Genomic DNA, 22,163 nt, shown 5'->3' on the forward strand with positions numbered 1-22,163 from the left:
GCCTAGTGGTTAGTGCTAGTGGACTTTGATCCTGGGAACTGAGGTTTGATTCTCACTGTAGCTCCTTGAGACTCTGGGCAAGTCACTTAACCCTCCATTGCCCCTGGTACAAAATAAGTACCTGAATGTAATGTAAACCGCTTTGAATGTAGTTGCAAAAACCTCAGAAACGTGGTATATCAAGTTCCATTTCCTTTTCCCCTTTTTGCAACTGCCTTCTAAGTTAAATAAGCTATCTCAATGGCACCAAGTGATTAGGGACACTAGGAGGGTACCTCATTTGGGGCAGTTAGTGGAAATTTGGAGCACAGATCTAGGGGAAGGTATAACAGTTTCCCAGATGGAGGCTGCATTTGAAGGCCTATATAAAGTGACACCCAATGCAGCATTACAGGATATTCAATACAAAATTTTACACAGAGTTTACATCACAAGGCGTAGAGGTAGGTTGATGGGTTTTTGGGAGGATGATACTTGTGTGAAATGTGGGAACGGTCTGGGCACTTTTCTCCATTCCTTCATGGAATGTATCGAGCTTTCCAATTTTTGGACCGCAATTTTAGGCGTAATTGACTCTATAGTACACTGTCCTTTTGAATGGTCTCTCACTATAGTGTTGCTGGGAAGTAAAGGCCCGTTGGCTGCAAAGGGTGTGGGAGAGGCGCAGAGTAAATTCATCCTGCTGGCTACTCTGCTTGCTAAAAAGTGTATCATGGGATCATGGGCCGACCCAGTACCTCCATCTTTAGCGGTGTGGCACAGCCTTATGCGTGAGATGGCGCAATGGATAGCTATTTCTCTTAAATTCTTTTCCTCGCAGAAGCAGCGTTGCTAGTGGGATCTCTGGAATAGATATGCTTCCGCATACCCAGTGGAGAGAGCAGAAGGGGAAACAGCCTATTAAGGTGTATCTGGACGGGTCTTAGGGGTGGAGAGGGAGGGAGGAGGGGAAATTTTCTTATATTTCATAAAGTGGGCCCTAGGGGGTGTTACCTCATTTTAGGTTACAAGTTTAGCCTTATTCTTATCTCTTCTGTTTAGGAGGTGTGTGAGGTATGTTTCACTTTGTTCTAAGGATATTCATTGTATAATTGCTAGTCTTGTGTAGTTAATCACTGACTCAAGATATTTTCAAAAAAACAAACCACAGTTAAGGGGAGGGGGGGGGGGGGGGGGGGGGGGAGGGTTAAATTCACTAAAATGTGAATCAGAGGGGTGTTTTGATTATAATCTTGGTGTCCGGAAAGATTGGGTTGTGATTTTTTAGTTTAATGTTGCTTATGTGTACTTTGCGGCGTTTTGTAACGTGTTAGATGGACATGTTTATGATATATTCTGTTGTTTGCATTTCTCTGATTTCAATAAAGGATATTTAAAAAAAAAGACCAGATATCACAATTTAGACCTCCATTCCATCATGGAAGGAATGTTGGATGATTTCCACATCCTAGCTATGACACATCTGCAGCAGAGAGGCAATAATACAAGACTCTTTGTGAGGCGTCATCCAGAGATGTTGAATGCACAGTTAAGGAGGCACACTGCAGGAGTAAATTCCAAGATGAACGAGTAGTTTGGCGTGAATCTCTTCTCTCACCTTAATCCAAAATGGGCATAAAGTGGCGCACTCCCACCATATATGTAGATAAGTTCCTATTTGACCACAGTTCTTCCAGCAAAGTTTAGACAATTTAGTACTCAGAAGATGCAGCCAGATGGGAGTAAGATACCAACGCATCAGCATTTTATAATTATGTTCCTTGAGCTGAACAGAAACAGACACTTTATAATTGTTCTGCAAGATAGTTCCCCATCCCGACTCTGACCAAGAGTATCATCCTCCCACAAACCCATCAATACAGAAATGTGTATGCCAATGTCTTGTTGCAGCATTTTTCACACATTGTTCAAATTCTTCCCATGCAGTGCCTATCCTTCTCATGTTCTGAAACTTATTTAAGCCCCCCCAAAAAAATGTCCAACTCTTTGTAAAAATAATTTTAGCAATAAGTTGTTTTGCGCCATAATGTTTAGATTGTAGCAAAAATTTGATAACTGTATTGTCTGAAGTATTTACTATATTCACAGTTAATGTAAACAATAAAGTAAAAAATAGTTAGATGGCAGAATTTAGGGGTTCCCTTTTCTTTCCAGTCACCATGTATATCTATCTACATATAGATGGCTAACTAGATATGTACAGATATAGATATTTATAGATATAGAGAAAGTCTGTGTATATGTATTCTCTTTGTTTTGCTTTTGGGGAGATGGGGATTGTATGATGTTCAGGGTTTGCTAGGATACCTTCTTAGTATCCAAGAATCCATAATGAATAATTGTATATTTTAAAATTACCATCTTTAAATTTAATATACTGAGATGTGTCATTGTAATGTGAGATCTGATCATTTATTATAATTATTCTTTCAATTTCCTTAGTTGTGATGGTTGTCAGATGTTTCCCATCAATGGACCTAGATTGAAATGCCGGAACTGTGATGACTTTGACTTTTGTGAAACATGTTTCAAAATGAGGAAACATAACACCAGGCATACATTTGGCAGAGTAAATGAACCAGGTAAGATAATGAATAAAAAAATTCTGATTGTGGATTGGTTACTGGCAAGTTTACTGTATAGCTATGTTTAAAATGTGGGTTCAAATTCAGTTGCTAAACCCAGTTTTTATTCCTTGAACCAGCTGGTCATGCAGCAGAAATGGTATGCACAGCATCTGAATGGAGGATCCCAGGCATTGCTTATCAGTGAAATCAACTGTTAGCAGTTGGGTTGCACTCATACTGGATCCCAGAGGGAATTGCAAATGCTATTAGCGAAGGGATTCAGCATCTGGGATAGAATATATTCATTGATTATTTATTTAAATTTAGTTCATGTATTTTTTTGATAACTCAAGGTGAGTTACATTTGAGCACAGTAAGTATTTCCTGCTCCCAGAGATCTTACTAATGGGCAGATTATCAGAAGTAAACTCGAGTGGTAGAGGCTATTAGCTCCATACTAGTGCCCATGGTTGCTACCGCCCCATGATCAGAGCCTCCGAGCGCATGAAACAACACGAGCCCTGTCCAGCATGCATTTGCATGCTAGCAGGCCCCCCAATAGAACCCCCCCCCCCAACCTGAAGCCAGCAACAAGACAGCTGGAGGTCTGGCGGACCTCCAGTCCTCCCAACCCCCCCCCCCCCCCAAAAGACACAAGTTCATGGGGGGCAAGAGATCCAGTGGATCTCCAGCCCCCTTAACCCCCCCTCGCACCCCAAAATATCAGTGGGTCGTAAACACAAGCCCTCCCCCCAGCACCCCAGTGGGCCGCAGACACAAGCCCTCCAACCTGGTGGTCTAGCGGCCCCCTTCCCTTCCTCCCCTGTACCTGAAGTGACGGAAGGAGGGAGGATACATTCCCTCCTCTTCCAATGCTGCCTTGAAAATAGTGGCACCCAGCCCTGCCTGGATGGGGCTTCACCACCAGACAAGGGAAAACATATGGTGATGAAACCCCTCCCAGCGCATCCCAGGATGGGCATGCTCAGGCACAATCCTCCTGCATTTTTACCCTATCATCAGAGATAATAGCATGCTTAAATTTGTATGCTATTATCTCTGATCATAGAGGCAGTAAAGCCCCACGCTGTTCCAGTGCTATTTTTAGAGCACTGTTTGGAACAGCGTGGGGCTTTTGATCATCTGCCCATAAGGGCCTCATTTTAGTAATATTAGACTCTGGAATTCGTTGCCGGAGAACGTGGTACGGGCGGTTAGCTTGACGGAGTTTAAAAAGGGGTTAGATAGATTCCTAAAGGACAAGTCCATAGACCGCTATTAAATGGACTTGGAAAAAATTCCGCATTTTAGGTATAACTTGTCTGGAATGTTTTTACGTTTGGGGAGCGTGCCAGGTGCCCTTGACCTGGATTGGCCATGTCGGTGACAGGATGCTGGGCTAGATGGACCTTTGGTCTTTCCCAGTATGGCACTACTTATGTACTTATGTACTTATTAACATGCATTAATTCAAGTTAAGCACATGATTAGTAAATAGGCCCCACTGTGGCTGGTGTTATTTAGAAATATTGTAACATAGTAAATGATGACATAGACCTGCACAGTCTATCCATTCTGCCCAACAAGGCAACCAGAGTCACACTCACCGCTCTGTTTAGGTTACATTCCTTCATGTTTTAATATTGGTATCACAAACAGGGCATTTGGCAATTCGCCACCATGCTAACTGAGAAATCAAATCTTCACCTTTGACATATGTTGAGACTAGAATGTAAGCATTTTTGATAGTTGGTCCTCTGCTTTGGGATGATCTGCCAGGCCATCTAAGATTGTGTGAAAATATTCAACAATTCAAGAGATACCAGAAGACCCACTGCTTTTTGTAAGCCTTTCTAGAGGAATGAAGTTTATTGAGGTGACTGATATGTTTTATTTCGTTGTTTATAAAATGTGTTGGTTATATGAAGATTGTTTGTTGTATTCTTTTGGTTTTTATTATATTTATACTAGTAAATGAGGCCTGTTTCTGACACAAATGAAACGGGCGCTAGCAAGGTTTTCCTTGGAGTGTGTATGTTTGAGAGAGTGTGTGTGAGAGTGACTGTGTGAGAGAGAGAGAGAGTGACTGTGCGAGTGTGTGTGTGTGACAGAGAGTGAGTCTGGGTGCGAGTGTGTGTGTGTGACAGAGAGTGAGTCTGGGTGCGTGTGTGTGTGTGAGAGAGAGAGAGTGTGTGCGAGTGTGTATGTGAGACACAGTGACTGTGAGAGAGTGTGTTTCACACATACACTGTGTGAGAGAGCGAGTGTGTGTGTGCCACAGAGTGTGAGAGACTATGTGTGCGATACACAGACTGTCTGTGAGACCGAGTGTGTGAGACTGAGAGTGTGTGAGAGTGACTGTGTGACAGATAGAGAGTGAATGTGATACAGTGTAAGACATAGTGTGAGAGACTGCATGAGTGAGAGAGAGAAAGACAGTGACTGTGAGAGAGTGTGTATGTGTGACAGAGATACCTCCCCCCGCCCTCTGTGGTCTCAGCACCCCCTCCTCCCCCCCCCCGGTCTCTGGATCCCCTCCCCTCTGGTCTCAGGATCCCCTCCCCCTCTCAGGTCTGAGGACCCCCTCCCCCCCTCGGCGTTCCCCTCCCCTGTTGTGTGAGGACCCCCTGCCTCTCCCCCACTCTGCATGGTTGGCAGCACCGTGCAAGTGTGTGTGTGTGACAGAGAGAGTGAGACTGGGTGCGAGTGTGTCTGCGAGAGAGAGAGTGTGTATGATTGTCCTCTGCCCCCTGCCCCCTCCAGCCACCCAGCGATTTTTCTGTCTCCCCTGGCTCCCCTCCAGCCATCCAGCCATTCTCATCTCCCCTGCCCCCCTCCAGCCACCCAGTGATTCTTCTGTACCCCCCCTCGAGCCATGCAGCGATTCTCCTCTCTCCCCTGCCCCCCCTCCAGCCACCCAGCGATTATGCTGTGTCCTCTGCCCCCCTCCAGCCACCCAGCGATTGTGCTCTGTGCCCTGCCCCCCCTCCAGCCACCCAGTGATTCTCCTCTCCCCTGCCAGCCCTCCAGCCAGCCAGCGATTGTCCTGTATCCCCTGCCCCTCCTCGAGCCATGCAGTGATTCTGCTCTGTCCCCTGCCCCCCCCCTCCAGCCACCCAGCTATTTTCCTCTCCCCTGCCAGCCCTTCAGCCAGCCAGCGATTGTCCTGTATCCCCTGCCCCCCCTCGAGCCATGCAGTGATTCTGCTCTCCCCTCCAGCCACCCAGCGATTATGCTGTGTCCCCTGCCCCCCTCCAGCCACCCAGCGATTGTGCCCTGCCCCCCCTCCAGCCACCCAGTGATTCTCCTGTATCCCCTGTCCCCCCTCGAGCCATGCAGCGATTCTCCTCTCTCCCCTGCCTCCAGCCACCCAGCGATTATGCTCTCTCCCCTGCCCCCCCCCTTCAGCCACCCAGCGATTGTGCTCTCTGCCCTGATTCCCCTCCAGCCACCCAGCGATTGTCCTGTGTCCCCTGCCCCCCCTGCAGCCACCCTGCGATTCTCCTCTGTCCCCTGCCCCCCCCCCCTCCAGCCACCCAGTCGAAGTGGCGGCGTTATTGTAAGTCCTGGCCGTCCACAGGGTCAGCTTCTGAACGGAGCGAAGTGAGTTCGTTCGTGCCCTCAGTCCTCCTGCATTGTTACCCGCCCTCGACGTCATCACATTTTGACGCGAGGACGGGTCATAGAGAGATGTGACACCCTTACAGACTTATGAACCCTGAAGCCACGGAGTCAGCTTCAGAATGTTGGAGGTGCATTTTATTATATTAGCTATGGGGATGTCAAATGATCCCAGCAACCAGTCTAACATGAGCAGCTTCTAAGTTCCATCAGCTGTTTGTAGTTCAAATTGTGATGCTGAAATCCACCTTTTTGGGGGGATGACCCAGAACAGATTTCCAACAGGATTCCCAAGTATGATATCAAAGTCACCCCCCCCCCCCCACCACTTTAAAATATCTTAAAGTCACACAGTCGGGCTCACCTTCAAAAGTAACCCGATCATGCAGAACAAGCAAGGGGCAGAACCGTCTCCTTATTTGAAGATACCGATATTATTACTACTACTACTATTTAGCATTTCTATAGCGCTACAAGGCGTACGCAGCGCTGCACAAACATAGAAGAAAGACAGTTTTTTTGCCATCAAAAATCTCAATATAAGATGATCCAGACAGTGTTGTTCCCAAATCTGCTGGAAGGTATCATGGACTGTCTGAAATTAACAAAGTCAACTATGAGAGGTGGTCGGTTTCCCGCTTTACCACTTCAGTGCGCTCGAGTAGACCCTGTGCTTCTTCCACAGTAGTATAAATGTGTGTGTTGCCATCGTAAGTGACTTGAAGTTTCGCTGGATATAACAACACAAAGTGGATATTCAGTTGAAATAGCTTAGTGCAGACAGTACTAAATGCTTTGTGCTGGGATGCTACATGTGTGGAATAATCCTGAAAGCAGAGTGTACTCTTGTTCTCGTATTTTAGGTGCTTACCTGCTTGCAACACCTGTATTATGGCTGTTTTATGGGCAAAATTCAGTATTTTAAGTATTACCACTCGTGGTCTAGAAGCAGCAGCTTGGCCGGGGGCCCAGTCTGTGTGCCCATTCTATGCGAAGCGGGCCATAACAATCTAGCAAGTTTAGCTCTCACTGTAGCCATGACTCTAAGAAGCCAATTAGTTAGTTGTTTCTAATGGATTCTGGTATCCCCACCAGTCTTAAGTTGCTTCTCCTCACCCTGTTTTATAAGTGTTTGATCTTGTCTTCCAAAGCGGTGACTTGTTTTACAAGTTGCACATGAAATTCCTCCACCACAGTGACACAGTCCTTCACTTCACTGGTTCAGGTCTGATAGGAAGTAAATTTGTGACCCAGGTCACCTAGTTGTGTTTGCAGCAGTCCCAATTTTGCATCAATTGGGCTAAGGCATTTGTCCAGCAAAATTTCCAGTGCGGAGGTCATCTCTGCGGTTATTTCTGCAATCCAGGCTGATGATATCATCTGTTCTGCCGGGCTGGAGGGCTGCCTTTCCTCATTCTTTAACATTTCGAAGCACTTTTGATGTCATCCCTCTGTCTGCTTTCGACTCCTAGCAGCCAGGTAACTTTAAACTATCTCTCCACTCAGTATGAGCTTTGTAGCAAGAAGAGAGGCGATAAATAAATCATGGTTTAGTGGCAGGGTGGCCGGAGAAGTGCTTCTTGGCGTCTTCTCATGGACATGACATCACGTCAACTCTTCAGTTTTATTAACTCTTTTTATAGTCTGTAGTCAGGTGTATTTTTTCTTTGTCATAGTTAGCTTTAAGAGAATAGTCACTTAACCCTCTATTACCTCAGTTGTAAACTCAGTTTGTGAGACCTCGAGGGACAGAAAAATACCTACTGTACCTAGATGTAACATAGTAAACGACGGCACATAAAGACCTGTACAGTCCATCCAGTCTGCCCAACAAGATAAACTCATTACATTACATTGATAGCTTTTGGGCTTCAAGGCAGTATATAAGAAATTTAAAATAAATACAGTTAAAATACTGTAGTAATTCTGAAAAATAGTTTAGTAGCTTTTCTAGACACATAAGAAGATATTCTTGAGTGCCTTCAGCTTTTATGTGCTGATAAAGTTTGAAACTGATGATTGATTAGTTTGTCTCAAATGTGGTATAATATTAACTACTTTCTAATTACTACAGGTCAATCAGCAGTATTTTGTGGTCGCTCTGGGAAACAGCTAAAACGTCGTCACAGCACTCAGCAAGGAATGCTGATAGATGATTGGTCCCGAGTAGTTAAAAATTTGAATGTATCTTCCTCAATGAATCAAGCCTCACGTCTGATTGATGGCAGTGAACAGTGCTGGCAGTCCTCTGGGTCACAGGGAAAGGTAAGTTTCAGTACTGGATGTTTTAGGTTTTGATCTCGTATTCTCATTTCTGTACTAAGTTTGCTTGACTTATACTGAATTTAGTGTGTTTCCTTTAAAATAATGCTGTGATTAACCCTTAGGCATGCCCTAGACAAACAAGTACACTGGCCCCATTTCCCCCGGTCCAGCATCTCCGTTTTCTCCTCTCTTCCCACCCCTCCCCCTCTCCTCCTAGTCCAGTATCTCCCTTTTACAGCACATATGCCTCCTGTCCCGGTGGCCACAGATAAGGAGATATTAACCTACTCAGAGCAACCTCTACTTATGCAACAGCTCCAGTGGTTGCCACTTCATGTGGGGTAAGTTTTGCATACACTTGATGATGTCACATTGTGGTGACATTGGTGACCTGATACAGCAGGTGCAGCCCAAGGAAATCTGCTACTTGAGGCAGGAATGAGATGGTGCCCCGCTTCACCGCCATTCGGCTCCCCCCCCCCCCCCCCCCCCCCCCCCCCCCGTCCAACATCTTTCCTTACTCTCTCTGCAATCCCTTCCCCACCACCCCCCCCTGGTCCCGATCTGGCATCTCCCCTCCTTTCTCAATCCCCCTCCCCGAGCCTAGCTTCTTTCTTTTTTTTTTTGCTGTTTTCAAAGTTGGTGGCGGCAGCGATCCCCATACACTGCCCTGCCACCATCACCAGCGTCTCCTGTGTACTGCGGCCTGCTTCCGAGGAAACAGGAAGTTACGTCAGAGAGGCGGCCCACAGTACAGAGGAAACGCTGGTTTTGGCAGCAGGGCAGCATATGGGGATCGCTGCCACTACCAACTTTTCAAAAACAAAAAAAGTAGGTAGGCTGGGAAGGGGAGTTGAGGAAGGAAGGGGGAAAAGATGCTGCTCCCTAAAGAGTGTTGTCTGAGGCCTCCACCTCAGTTGGCCTAATGGGTAGGGCCACCACTATGACACAGTAATGTGACTTTGTCAACATGTGCATGTTGAAGAGGTCTTACTACTACATGGAGCCATTGCTGTTGCAACAACCTGACATAATTAAGTGTGCACTTAATTTACCCTTCATGAGGTGAGAGCTGCCATAGCTGTTGCATTGGGAGTAAAGCAAGTAGCGATTGCTCTGTGTTGGCTTTCTGCTCATTTGCAGTCATCAGGGTATGTAGCCCTCAGACGCAGAAAATGTTTTTAAAACATAGAGCTAGATTAAGGCATTACACCGGGCCCCTCAACCTTTATGGGTCTTAGTCATATGCTTAGTTTGCCTGTGCTTTAATCTGGTCTTATTCAAATGTTGGAAAGACATACATGAGCTGTGAATGAAATGTATGTTCAAGTAATGGGATTTCATCAACTTTTAAACAATCTTTCTTCTCAGTACTACTGACATTTTAATGTCCAGTATGTTTAAAATACTTAGGGAGCATTGGTCTGTCCCTAATTTTCCAAAAGCTTGACACTGACTGCTAAACAGAGACAATTGATAGTGTCCAGAGCAGACAAAACTTGCCCTGCATGGTGCAAGTCTAAACTAGGTGGTATCTGCAGATTTTAAAAATTGGCAGATATTTTGCTCAGTAATTTGTGTTGATTTTAACACCATCAAGACAGGAGTAACAAAATTAAATGTATATAAAAACAAGACACAACTGGAAGACCATAGAGTGAAATTTGTTTCTTGCAACCATTTCTATGTTATAATTTAAAATGACATGCTTTTATTGTTATTCAGATTTTGACAAATTGCTCTACCTTTATTTATTTATTTAATGACATTTGTACCCCACATTTTCCCGAACAAGTTCGGGTTCAGTGTGGCTCACAGACAAATAAACAATTGATCATGTATAAGTTACATTAGATATACTTTCAAGGAACTTGTATGAATAAAAGTAATTAGCAGAATATGATTCATTAGAATTGACAGAAATATTATAACAAAGATTATGAGTTAATTGCATTTGTCAATAAGGGATAAACTTACCAACAGAGTTTTTAATAGTTTTCAAAATATGAAAAACTGTTGTATGACGTATATTCTTAGGAAGGGAGTTCCATCTCTTTGTGCATTGGTAAGAATTCAGTGATGAATTGTTTTATATTGGAGCTTACTACAATTTGGGAAGTGGAGAACCAGGAAGTCTCTAGAAGATATTGATACTTTGTGTTTTGTTACTTGAATTAGGTACTACATATAGGATGGACATAAGCCATAAATAATTTTAAAGGCTAATACAAATAATTTGAATGTGATGTGTGTGTTTAGTGGAACCCAATGTAATTTTAGTTGTAAGGGAGACAAGGGGCTGTAAGTACTAGGCGGGCTGCCATGATCTGTGCTGTTTGTAATTTTCTGTGTTGTGCAGTATTTAGAGCAACATAAATTACATTACAATAGTCAAATGTTGCTAATATTAGTGATTGGACTAAGGATCTGAAAATAGAACTTGGAAAGTATGGTCTCAGTCTTTTTAGTTTCAATAGTGATTTGAAGACTAGTTGTTACTTTACCTGAGATGCGAGTGATAGATGTTGGTCAATAGTTATTCCCAAAATTTTCATGCTTGACTCTAATAGGTATTTTATATTATCAATAACAAAGTTTTTGGTCTTTATTGGGTGAAAGTGGTTAATTAGTATCAGGAATTTAGTTTTTTTCTCTATTGAGTTTCAATTTAAAGTTATTGGCCCGGATTTCCATTAGATTGAGCCCAAATTTGATTTTTGTCAGGATTTCTGTGATGTTTTTGACGAAGGGATATAAATGATCACATCATCAGCATACATGAAAGCGTGAAAGCCATTGGATTTGAGTGTTTCTCCTAATGGAGCCATCATAATATTGAATAGAATGGGGGAAAGAGGTGATCCCTCTGAACACCACAGTTAGGAGACCAAGGAGAGGAAATTAGGCCCAATTGTTGTATGTGATAATATCTTGATATGAGGAAACCCCCTGAACCATTGTATAACATGATCACCTATCCCAAATTGGTCTAGTAAATTTAATAATATGTCATGGTCAACTGTGTCTAGAGCACTAGACATGTCAAATTGTAGGATGATAATTTTCCTACCCTTGCTTAATTCAGTTCTGAAATGTGCCATTAGAGTGGCTAAGACTGTCATGGTGCTGAATGATGGTCTGAAGCCAGATTGAGAATTGTGTAAGATTGAGAATGCTTGAAAATATTCCATGAGCTGATTAGCGACCAAACCTTTCATCACCTTGACTAACATTGGAATCGAGGCCACTGGTCTATAATTTGAAACTTAGCTCATACTGGACTGAGGGTTTTTAGGAATAGGAGTTAGTATTATTTTTTTCATTTTTTGCAGGGGAGAATACCAGTCTTGATAGCATAAAGGAGAGATTTCATTGTAAACATTATCAATAGAAATCAAACAAAACAAAATAAAACATGGAAAAGAAAATAAGATGATACCTTTTTTATTGGACATAACTTAATACATTTCTTGATTAGCTTTTGAAGGTTGCCCTTCTTCATCAGATCGGAAATAAGCAAATGTGCTAGCTGACAGTGTATATAAGTGAAAACATTCAAGCATTACTATGACAGTCTGACAGGGTGGGAGGATGGGGGTGGGTAGGAGGTATGCATGGGGACATCAAAGCATATCATTGATATTCTAACAGGATGGGTGTGGATAAGTGAGGGGAGGAGTGATCAACAGAGACATACAGCTTTATGGTTTATAATGGGCTAGGAACCCCAGATCCTTGTTAAGTCCTTTCTGTTGGGTGTTAATCAAGAAATGTATTAATGTATGTCCAATAAAAAAGGTATCATCTTATTTTCTTTTCCATGTTTTATTTTGTTTGATTTCTATTGATAACCTTAAGAGTGGACTAACACGGCTACCAGACTCCTCTACTTAAGATTGTAAACATTGGATGTATAAGTCAGGTTCTGATTTTAGCAGATAACTGGGACAGGGATCAATTATACATTGAAAAGAAGCATATTTTTGAAGATATTTTTCAGAATCTAATGATGGTTGAGAAAAAAAGTACCATATTCTGGTCAGCTGTTATACTCGTTACTGATTTTTTGGGAGATCTGAGAAGGTCTACTATAGTTTTATCAGATCCGTTTAGATTATTTCTTATGTTGATTATGTTCTGTGAAAAATAATTTGCTAGTTGATATGCAGATGGAACCAGTTTGCTACAGATGGTTAGAGGCTGGGCAGAACTGTTGATGGGAGGAAATACTGATTGAGTGATTAAAAGAGTAACATAAAACCAGAAAACAGAGTGCATGTGTGGCTTCTCTCCTATGGACAGTGCCAAATAAATAGAGCTTTCCTTGGGAAATTGTCAAGGCCATGTCTATGCCTCCACACTCCGACTCTCCCCGAGGCTCCAGCAGGTCTCCAGCAGCTTTCTGCTATGGTGGGCCATACCTCCTGCCTGACTCTGGCACAGCACGCAGCGCCAGCCTGCTCCTTCAGTGCATGTGAGTGCTGAAGACAAAGCCTTAAAGGGCTAGGAGCGGGAGGGGCACCCGGAGGTGACGTCAGTGAGCTGGGGCTTCCTTAGGAGCTTCCGACTCCTTCTTGCCTTTGCAGCAGGTCTGCTGCCCTGCTTCAGAGGACCGAAGCCCTCCTGGGTCTCCAGTCTTTCCTGCCTCCAACCTGTCTTGTCCCTTGCCTCAGCATCCCTATCTTCAGCCCTTGCCTCTATTCCTGCCTCCAAAGCTACCTTCAGGCCCCTGTTCTGCCGGGCCTGTCTCCAAGGGCTCTTTTCAGAGCCATCCCAGGTCCCTGTTCTGCTGGGCCTTCCCCCAAGAGCTCTTTTCGGAGCCATCCCAGGTCCTGGTTCTGCCTGGCCTTCCCCAATGCCTCTTTTCGGAGCCATCCTAGGTCTCGGTTCTGCCGGGCCTGTCCCCAATGGCTCTTATCAGAGTCATCCTAAGTCATAAGAACATTTGAGTAGCCATACTGGGTTAGAACAATGGTCTGTCTAGCCAAGTATCCTGTTTCCAACAGTGGCCAAACCAGTTCACATGTACCTGGCAGAAACCCAAATCGTGGCAACATTCAATGCTATAAATCCCAGGGCAAGCAGTTGCTTCCCCATGTCTGTCTCAATAGCAGACTATGGACTTTTCTCCAGGAACTTCTCCAAACCTTTTTTAAACCCAGATATGCTAACCGCTGTTACCACATCCTCTGGCAAAGAGTTCCAGAGCTTAACTATTTGTTGAGTGAAACATTATTTCCTCCTGTTTGTTTTTAAAGTATTTCCATGTAAATTCCTTGAGTGCCCCCTAGTCTTTGTACTTTTGGAATGAGTAAAAAATGGATTTACTTCTACTTGTTCTACACCACTCAGGATTTTGTAGACCTCAGTCATATCTCCCCTCATCCATCTCTTTTCCAAGCTGAAGAGCCCTAACCTCTTTAGCTTTCCTCATACGAGTGGAATTCCATCCCTTTATCATTTTGGTCGTTCTTCTTTGAACCTTTTCTAATTCTGCTATGTTGAGATATGGTGACCGGAACTGAATGCAATACTCAAGGTGTGGTCGCACCATGTAGCCGATACAGAGGCGTTATAGTATTTTTGGTCTTATTCACCATCTCTTTCCTAATAATTCCTAGGTATCTCAGGTCCCGGTTCTGCCGGGCCTCTCCCCAAGGGCTGTTTTCCGAGCCATCCCTGGTCCCGGTTCTACTGGGCCTGCCCCAAGAGCTCTTTTCTGAGCCATCCCAGATCTCAGTTCTACTGGGCCTGCCCTCAAGGCTCTTCTAAGAGCTACTGTCTAGCCAACACTGAAACTGAAGATTCACCTGCTACTAGTAGGGGTCCACCCAGCTTATAGGTGGGGCTTACCACCACAACCACCAGCAGCCCAAGAGCTCACCTAACCCCCGCACTGACAGAAATACAAAATACAAAAGGGCAAACAACCTCCCCCCACCACTCAAACAACTTTGCACCCCCTCACATACAGCTCTTAACCACCTCCCATATATACACCTCTACTTCCCACATCACTCCCATACCTCCTGATATATATTCCTCATGCACAGACACGCACCTCTACAAACAAATCTGAAAACATAGCTCTACACCCTCACACATTTTCTCCTGAAACACACACACAGACATACCACTACCCACCCACATCTCCCTGCATGCACACAGACACTCACACATGCACTCTCAGCTCTATCACCCCACCAAAAACACTTTCCCACACACCCCTCTACCTCCCACAGATACTTCTCTAACCTTTACCTCTCTAGTCCTCACACACAGACACACACACACACACACACACACACACACACACACACACCTAACTCCCCTACACACACATCCTCCCATACAGCTCTTTCTCCTGCATTCACTTCATTACTCTCTACACGCACATACCCTTGCCAAAACTACACACCTTTGTGCCCCACAACTTTATACTACGTTATCCTCCCCCTTCCACCTATGACTCAAGCACCCCACTGATCTCCCCCTCACTTCATCCTCTATCACACATAGATATCACTGCCCTACCTCCTTCAGAAGCCACACATACAACTCCCAAACACTTTCACCCTTCACAAATACCGCTTTACCTTGCTTCACACACACCTCTCTACCTCCTACACACACACACACACTTCTCTATATTCACACATGCACACACTTCTGTAGCTCCCTTCACACACATGCATGCTCCTCTCTAACTTCCTTTACACATATACAGATAACCTAACAAGACACATTTTACTATGTCTCTTTCAGCCTGGTTGCACACAGATATGCATGAGTTGGCACATATAAGGGAAATTGTGCCTTTTGTGGGGGAGGGGTGCTTTTTTACCATGTGTGTACTTTTTAGATTATTTTAGTTGTTTTTGCCTGTTCTTTTATAACAATTTCAATGATCTGTTAATGTAAGTAGGATGTCCAAACCTGGCTATTTTGGGTTATTGTTATATTGATGGTTCTCAAGTTTAATTTATGACTATTTTACTTTTTTTTGGGGGGGGGGGGGGGGGGCGTCTGTTAATTTTCTTAAAGCTTATCCCCCCAAATAATGCTCAGTCTCCACCTTCCTCACATTCCCTATACCCGTTTATCCAACGTGTACTATCCTTATGTTCTTTCCCGTCCTTCTGATTTTTGTGTCATTACCCTCCTTGCATTGTAACCTTTTGTAATATTGTAAGCCACATTGAGCTCACTCTAGTGGGAAAATGTGGGGTATAAATGTACCAAAAATAATAAATAAATAAATATTCATTTAGTTCTGTATCCTTGTTCATAACTTGAGTGGAGGAGTAGCCTAGTGGTTAGTGCAGCGGACCTTGATACTGGGAAACTGTGTTCAATCCCCACTTCAACTCCTTGTGACTCTGGGCAAGTCACTTAACCCTCCATTGCCCCAGGTACAAATAAGTATCTCTATATACTATACTATATAAAACGCTTTGATTGTAGTTGCAAAAACCACAGAAAGGCAATATATCAAGTCCCATTTCCCTTAGTAACCTATTTTCTTGTTATCCTCAACTGCTTGGCACTTAATACTTTCCTGCTCTCATGTATATCTTTTTGTTGACTTGTTGAAGTACCATGCAGAAAAAGTAGTGTAGAGGTTTCTTTTGTTTTATACTGTTGGTGCAGATTCCTATGGGTTGCTGGGTTCCTAAAACAAATTTGGAGAGATGAATTTTGGAAATGGTAGAAGGGGGCTGATTTCCTTTAAAGTATTTTAAGTGTTAGTGACATTGTGATATCCTTATTTTCTTAAAAATGTTTGCTTATTGTACAGATAAATTGCGAATATGAAACTTTTCAGAAGAAGATATCTAGTTCACAGGTGCCTGGAGCAAAGCAGCTTGTCTGTGCATTAGGATGATGTTTGTCATTTTGTCTTTTAGCATTGGATTCGCCTGGATATCTTTCCTGATGTCTTGATTCACAGACTGAAGATGGTTGTGGATCCTGCTGATAGCAGTTACATGCCTTCACTGGTTGTAGTTTCAGGTAAACCTTGGAGTGAAAAAGATTCATGATTATCAGGCTTATTTTCGAAAGAGAAGGACGCCCATCTTTCGACACAAATCGGAAGATGGGCATCCTTCTCACAGGGTTGTCCAAATCGGTATAATCGAAAGCTGATTTTGGATGTCCCCAACTGCTTTCCGTCGCATGGACGGCCAAAGTTCACGGGGGTGTGTCGGAGGCGTAGCGAAGGCTGTACTTGAGTGTGCCTAACACATGGACGTCCTCGACCCATAATGGAAAAAAAAAAGGGTGTCCCTGACGAGCACTTGGACGACTTGACCTGGTCCTCTTTTCTTACGACCAAGGCACGAAAAGGTGCCCAAACTGACCAGATGACCACTGGAGAGAATTGGGGATGACCTCCCGTTACTCCCCCAGTGATCAATAACCCCCTCCCACCCTCAAATAAAATCTTTAAAAATATTTTGTGCCAGCCTCTATGCCAGCCTCAAATGTCATACTCAGGTCCATCATAGCAGTATGCAGGTCCCTGGAGCAGTTTTAGTGGGTGCAGTGCACTTCAGGAAGGCGGACCCGGGCCCATCCCCCCCACCTCTTACACTTGTGGTGGTAAATGTGAGCCCTCCAAAACCCACCACAAACCCACTGTACCCACATCTAGGTACCCCCCTTCACCCGTAAGGGCTATGGTAGTGGTGTACAGTTGTGGGTAGTGGGTTTTGGGGGCTCAGCACACAAGGTAAGGGAGCTACGTACCTGGGAGCAATTTATGAAGTCCACTGCAGTGCCCCCTAGGGTACCCGGTTGGTGTCCAGGCTTGTGAGGAGGACCAGTGCACTACAAATGCTGGCTCCTCCCACGACCAAAGGGCTTGCATTTGGTCGTTTCTGAGATGGGCATCCTTGTTTCCGTTATCGCCGAAAATCAGAAACAACCAAGTCTAGGGACAACCCTCTCTAAGGACGACTTAAATTTCAAGATTTGGGCGTCCCCGAACGTATTATCGAAATGAAAGATGGACGTCCATCTTGTTTCGATAATATGAGTTTCCCTGCCCCTCCATTGGGATGTTTTGCGATGATGTCCTCAGCAAAACTTGGGCGCCCCTTTCAATTATGCCCCTCCATGTATATGTTCAGATTAATTAAAGACCTTCGCTTTTTTTTAATTATTATATTCTTTTTTTTCTCCATGAACAAGTAGGACTGTGAATTCTCATGCTTAGCTGTTGTCACTGACGGAGCCCTGGGCGGGAAATGGTACTCCAGCAACTTTTTTTAGAAGAATTTGGTCTGCTCATGGTGCATGTATACCTGTTCCCTCCTGTTGCTATCGTGAGGGACCTGCTCAGTCTATATTTTCCAAGAACTGTTCTTGTGTTACAGTCCCCTCAGTGCCTCAAAATATTTTGGTCTCAGAAATATGTTAGTCCTGTTCTGTCATGTTGCTTGGGTTTTTTCCATTAGAATCTTAGTTTATTTTGCTGTTTTCTAAGTTTTCTTTCTTTTTTTTTTTTTTTGCCCTAGCTCAACCCAGGCCTACTTTTCGGCCTCAAGCACCTGGCCAGGGTGTTTTTGTAACTGTCAAGTTGTTTAATTTCATTTCAGCTATTTTTTCATACTATATATCACTAAAAAGACAACCCCCCTTCCCTCCCCCCCCTCCCCCCCCCCCCCCCCCGAATATTCAAAGCCAGGAATGGCAACTGGCTGGTTAAATGGCTCTTATCCAGCAATCTGGCGATATTCGTTGTGGAATAGCTGATTATCCCCCACTGAATATTCCTGGTTAGTGCCTAGGAGATAACCGGCTATATTGCGCAGTATAACTGGCTATCTCCGAATATTCAATTCATAGCCGGCTACTATAAACTGCCATTTTGAGCCACTTAAATAGCTGGTATATCTTTAGTTTGTTTAAAGTTAACCAGCTTTCCTTATCCTCAGCAGCAGATGAATCCAGGAACTGGTGGGTTGTGTCCATCTACCAGCAGGTGGAGATAGAGAACACTAAAAGTAGGCATTGACCTCCTGAACACAGGTCCCTCTACCTTTAGTATATCTCTGTCTCCTGCACAGTGGCGTACCTAGCATACTTGACACCCAGGGCCAACCTTTTTTTAACACCCCCCCCCCCCCCCCCACCCGTGAAAAAATTATTTTTAGCAATAATCATGAAATGAAATAAATGGTCAGAAAAGAAACAAGACAGTAAACATTTTCTTTTATTGAAACTTGCATATGTAATCATCATGCCAGGAGATAGGAAAATACATACTGTACTAAAATCCAAAATATTAAAATCCAGTACTAGGTCTACTGTCAATTAATACAAAACACAACAAATGTCACTGATGACCTACATAGCAATTCTACCATACCATATGAACTCTTCATCTGCTGTCATTTACTATGTTCTGTGTTCTTAGTAACTTCTACGAGTCACACAACAAGGATGCACCTAGGAAAAGACAGCACCTTAAACAGTGAGCAATGTAAAGGTAAACCAGCCAGAATAGTACAGATTGTTGATCCTGCATAGTCAATGCCAGCAGAAAACCATTTCTTTTTCATAGACACACTCTAACTTAGTATTGAATAAGTACAAAATAGAAATATGTAGAGAAAATTTAAACTGAAGCCTCTAGAAACCAGACTCTGCATACAATGCAACACCATGGAAGCAGAAACAGTGATAGTGATGATGTATGCATGTCCCCTAGTACCGTACAAAATATAAAGATAGCAGATGTAAATTTGAAAAAACTAACAAATACCAATTATCACCACTTTACAAATTAACAAATAGAATATAGAAATAAAACAAATATGTAAAATAAGATAAATACCATTTTATTGGGCTAATGCATTTAGCTTTCAGAGACTAAAACCTCTTTCATCCAGTCAGTACAGTATACTGCTGTTACAGTATCCTGTCCTGACATGAGGAAGGGGATTTGGTCTCCAAACCTTAGTCGTAATGTATTAAAATTAGTCCAATAATATTTCCATTTTCTATTTATAAATGTTTATTAACACAACTACAATACTACTTTATCATAAAGTTACAAAAAATAAAAATAAATTTTTATCTACCTTTGTTGTCTCAGGTTTCTACTTTTCTTATCTGCTCTGTCCCCTCTCTCTGCCCTTTTCCATCCAGCTGCACATGTGCGTCTGCCCTTTCTCTCCCTTCCATCCAGCATATGCCCCCTCTTTCTCTGCCCCTGTCCCTTTTCATCCAGCGTCTGCATCCTCTCTCTGCCCCTTTCCATCTAGAGTCTGTCCCCTCTCTCTGCCCCTGTCCCTTTTTATCCAGTGTCTGCCCCTTTCCATCCAGCATATGCTCCCGCTCTCTGCCTCTTTCCATCCAGTGTGCCTGCCCCTCTCTCTGCCCCTGTCCCTTTTCATCCAACATCTGGTCTGCCCCATTCCATCTAGATTCTGCCTCTTTCCATCCAGCAGCACGTGTGTCTGCAGTGCTACCCTTTCTCTCCCTGCCTTCCATCCAGCATATGCCCCTCACTCTTGCCCCTTTCCATCCAGCATCTGCTCTCTCCTGTCCCTTTCCATCCAGCATCTGCCCTTTCCATCCAGCATCTGCCCTCTCCTACCCCTTTCCATCCAGCTTCTGCTTCCTCTTTGTGCCCCTTTCCATCCAACATCTGGTCTGCCCTTTCTTCTCTCCCTTCAATCAGCGCCGTCCGCCCCTCTCTGTCCCCTCCATCCATCTAGCCAGGTGCCCTCTTTCTCTCCCATCCATTCCAGACTAGTGTTCTTGCCCCCCCCAAGTCATTCCTTTTTACATTTCATAAAGCCCCCCCCCCGCCTTCCTTTTTACATTTCATGACACCCCCCAGTCCTTCCTTTTTACATTTCATTAAACCCCCCCCCAAGTCCTTCCTTTTTACATTTCATGACACCCCCCCCCCCCCCCCGACATGTAGCATGTTGGTCCTGCCAAACTAGTAGCAGCAGCAAAAGTGATCAAATGTTAAAAAAAAAAAAAATGTCAAGGCAGCACAATTTTTAAATAATGATTAGGATCGCGCCGCCTAATTAATACCTGGCTCTGCGCCGGACCTGGAACGGGGAAGCAAGTGACCTCGAAGACCCGAGTGATCCATCCTCAGATTCTTCTGCCGACGCTACCAGTCACAGTGGCCCGGTGGGGGTGGAGTTGGAATTCAAGAAGTGCCAAAGCCGCAAGCGGAAGGCGCAGCAGGCTTGTGTGTGGGCGGCTGCACTGAAGCCGGCGGGCGGGACAGAGAGAGGAGGAGCCATCACAGAGGAAGGGCAAACAGGCACAGCAGGCGCTGAAGAAAGAAGGCGGCAACAACGGGGAGAGAGAGAGGAGCCGCAGCGAGGAAACACAGTGAGCATCGAAAGGCGCACGCAGGGAGGCGAACCGATGGACAGAGTAGATCACCCCCCAATGATCTGTACCCGGGGCGGTCCGCCCCTACCGCCCCGCCCTCGGTACGCCACTGCTCCAGCAGGTGTTGGACGGAGCTTTCCAGCTCCTGGATTCTGTGTTTGAGGGGACTCCTGGGTTTCCCAGTTGAGCTGTGGGTGTGTGGCTGGTGGTGCCCACTTTGAAGGCATACTTGTGAGTCAAGTCCCTGCCTTACCCTTTTCTCCCTCCTTCCTAGTTGGCTGCTATGTGCTGTTCTCTGTAAATTTCCTCATTGACTTGGCTCACAGTAAAAAAAAAAAGACAGCACGTTTCCAGACCCTAGCTCTCTGGACCGGGTGCTGGAACGCTGGGATGCCGCTTTTTTCAAGCTCCTGCGGGGAGTGGCTGCAGTGGGCTGGTCTGCCTGAGAAAGGTGAGTGTGGCTGGCTTCGCGCTGTTTTTTCCCCCACCCCCTTCGCTGCTAGCGCGAGTGAGGCTATGGCTGCGGAAGCGGCTAAATGCTGTCCTCACTGCGGGAAGAGACACAGCGCGACAGGGAGTTGCAGCGCAGGCTGCCTTGAGGAAGCAGGTTCTGTTACTCTGCCGGCAGCCTCCGAAGCAGTTGTTTCCCACGCTCATGGCGGGCGCCATCTTGGAATCTTCAGAGGAGGCAGTTCAGGCGGTTCCAGACATGGAGGACCTTAGAGGACAGGCTCGGAGCCTGATGACAATCTGGTGCTGTGGGAGGCTCGTGGATTAGGAGCGCAGGGTTTTTTTTCCTTGCAGCGGCAGGGGGACCCGTTTTCCGCAGAGTACATTCTCCTAATGCACCAGGCTTTCTTGTTAAAGAGGGCCTCAATGAGTGCTGTGCCTCTGCCCCCTCAGCCTTCACTTGGTGCAGGGGGCACCTAATTTGGAAACAGATGGGGTGCAGTCATATTCTGAGGACTCACCTTCTCTGAAGCGCAGACGGTGTTGTCCACCTCTGAAGCGGGCTCCATCTCCTCCCATTCTCCTCAGCAATCCCTGTTTGAAAGGACAGGAGGTTCCACAAGGTCTGTTGGGCTGGGGGATCTCGAAGAGGGTTTGCTGAGACAGGAGGAGCAGGACGATACAAAAGCAGTGCTTATTTTTCATAGAGTCAAGCTGCCCTCCCTTATTATTGAGGCCTTACAGGTACTCAATATTGAAGACCCTGAGGTGGCTTCAGCAGCGACGGTCAACATCAAGATGGCCAGCCCCAAAAAGCCCGCCTGAGCTTTTTTGCGGTACACGAGGCCATTCAAGAGCTTATTTTGGGATCCTGATGGGAGCCTGAAG

The 22,163-nt window shown here is 44.9% G+C and overlaps 1 protein-coding gene across 1 annotated transcript in view; it reads left to right on the plus strand.

The window, feature by feature from the left end:
• The window catches only part of HERC2 (HECT and RLD domain containing E3 ubiquitin protein ligase 2), a 921,269-nt gene that overhangs the window by 442,963 nt on the left and 456,143 nt on the right, over positions 1-22,163 (plus strand). The window contains 3 exon segments of the mRNA XM_030201308.1: positions 2,443-2,582; positions 8,263-8,453; positions 16,361-16,466. Coding sequence (XP_030057168.1) covers positions 2,443-2,582; positions 8,263-8,453; positions 16,361-16,466 — 437 coding nt within the window.

This window comes from Microcaecilia unicolor, chromosome 4 (genome assembly GCF_901765095.1).
Source record: "Microcaecilia unicolor chromosome 4, aMicUni1.1, whole genome shotgun sequence".
Lineage (NCBI taxonomy): Eukaryota > Metazoa > Chordata > Amphibia > Gymnophiona > Siphonopidae > Microcaecilia > Microcaecilia unicolor.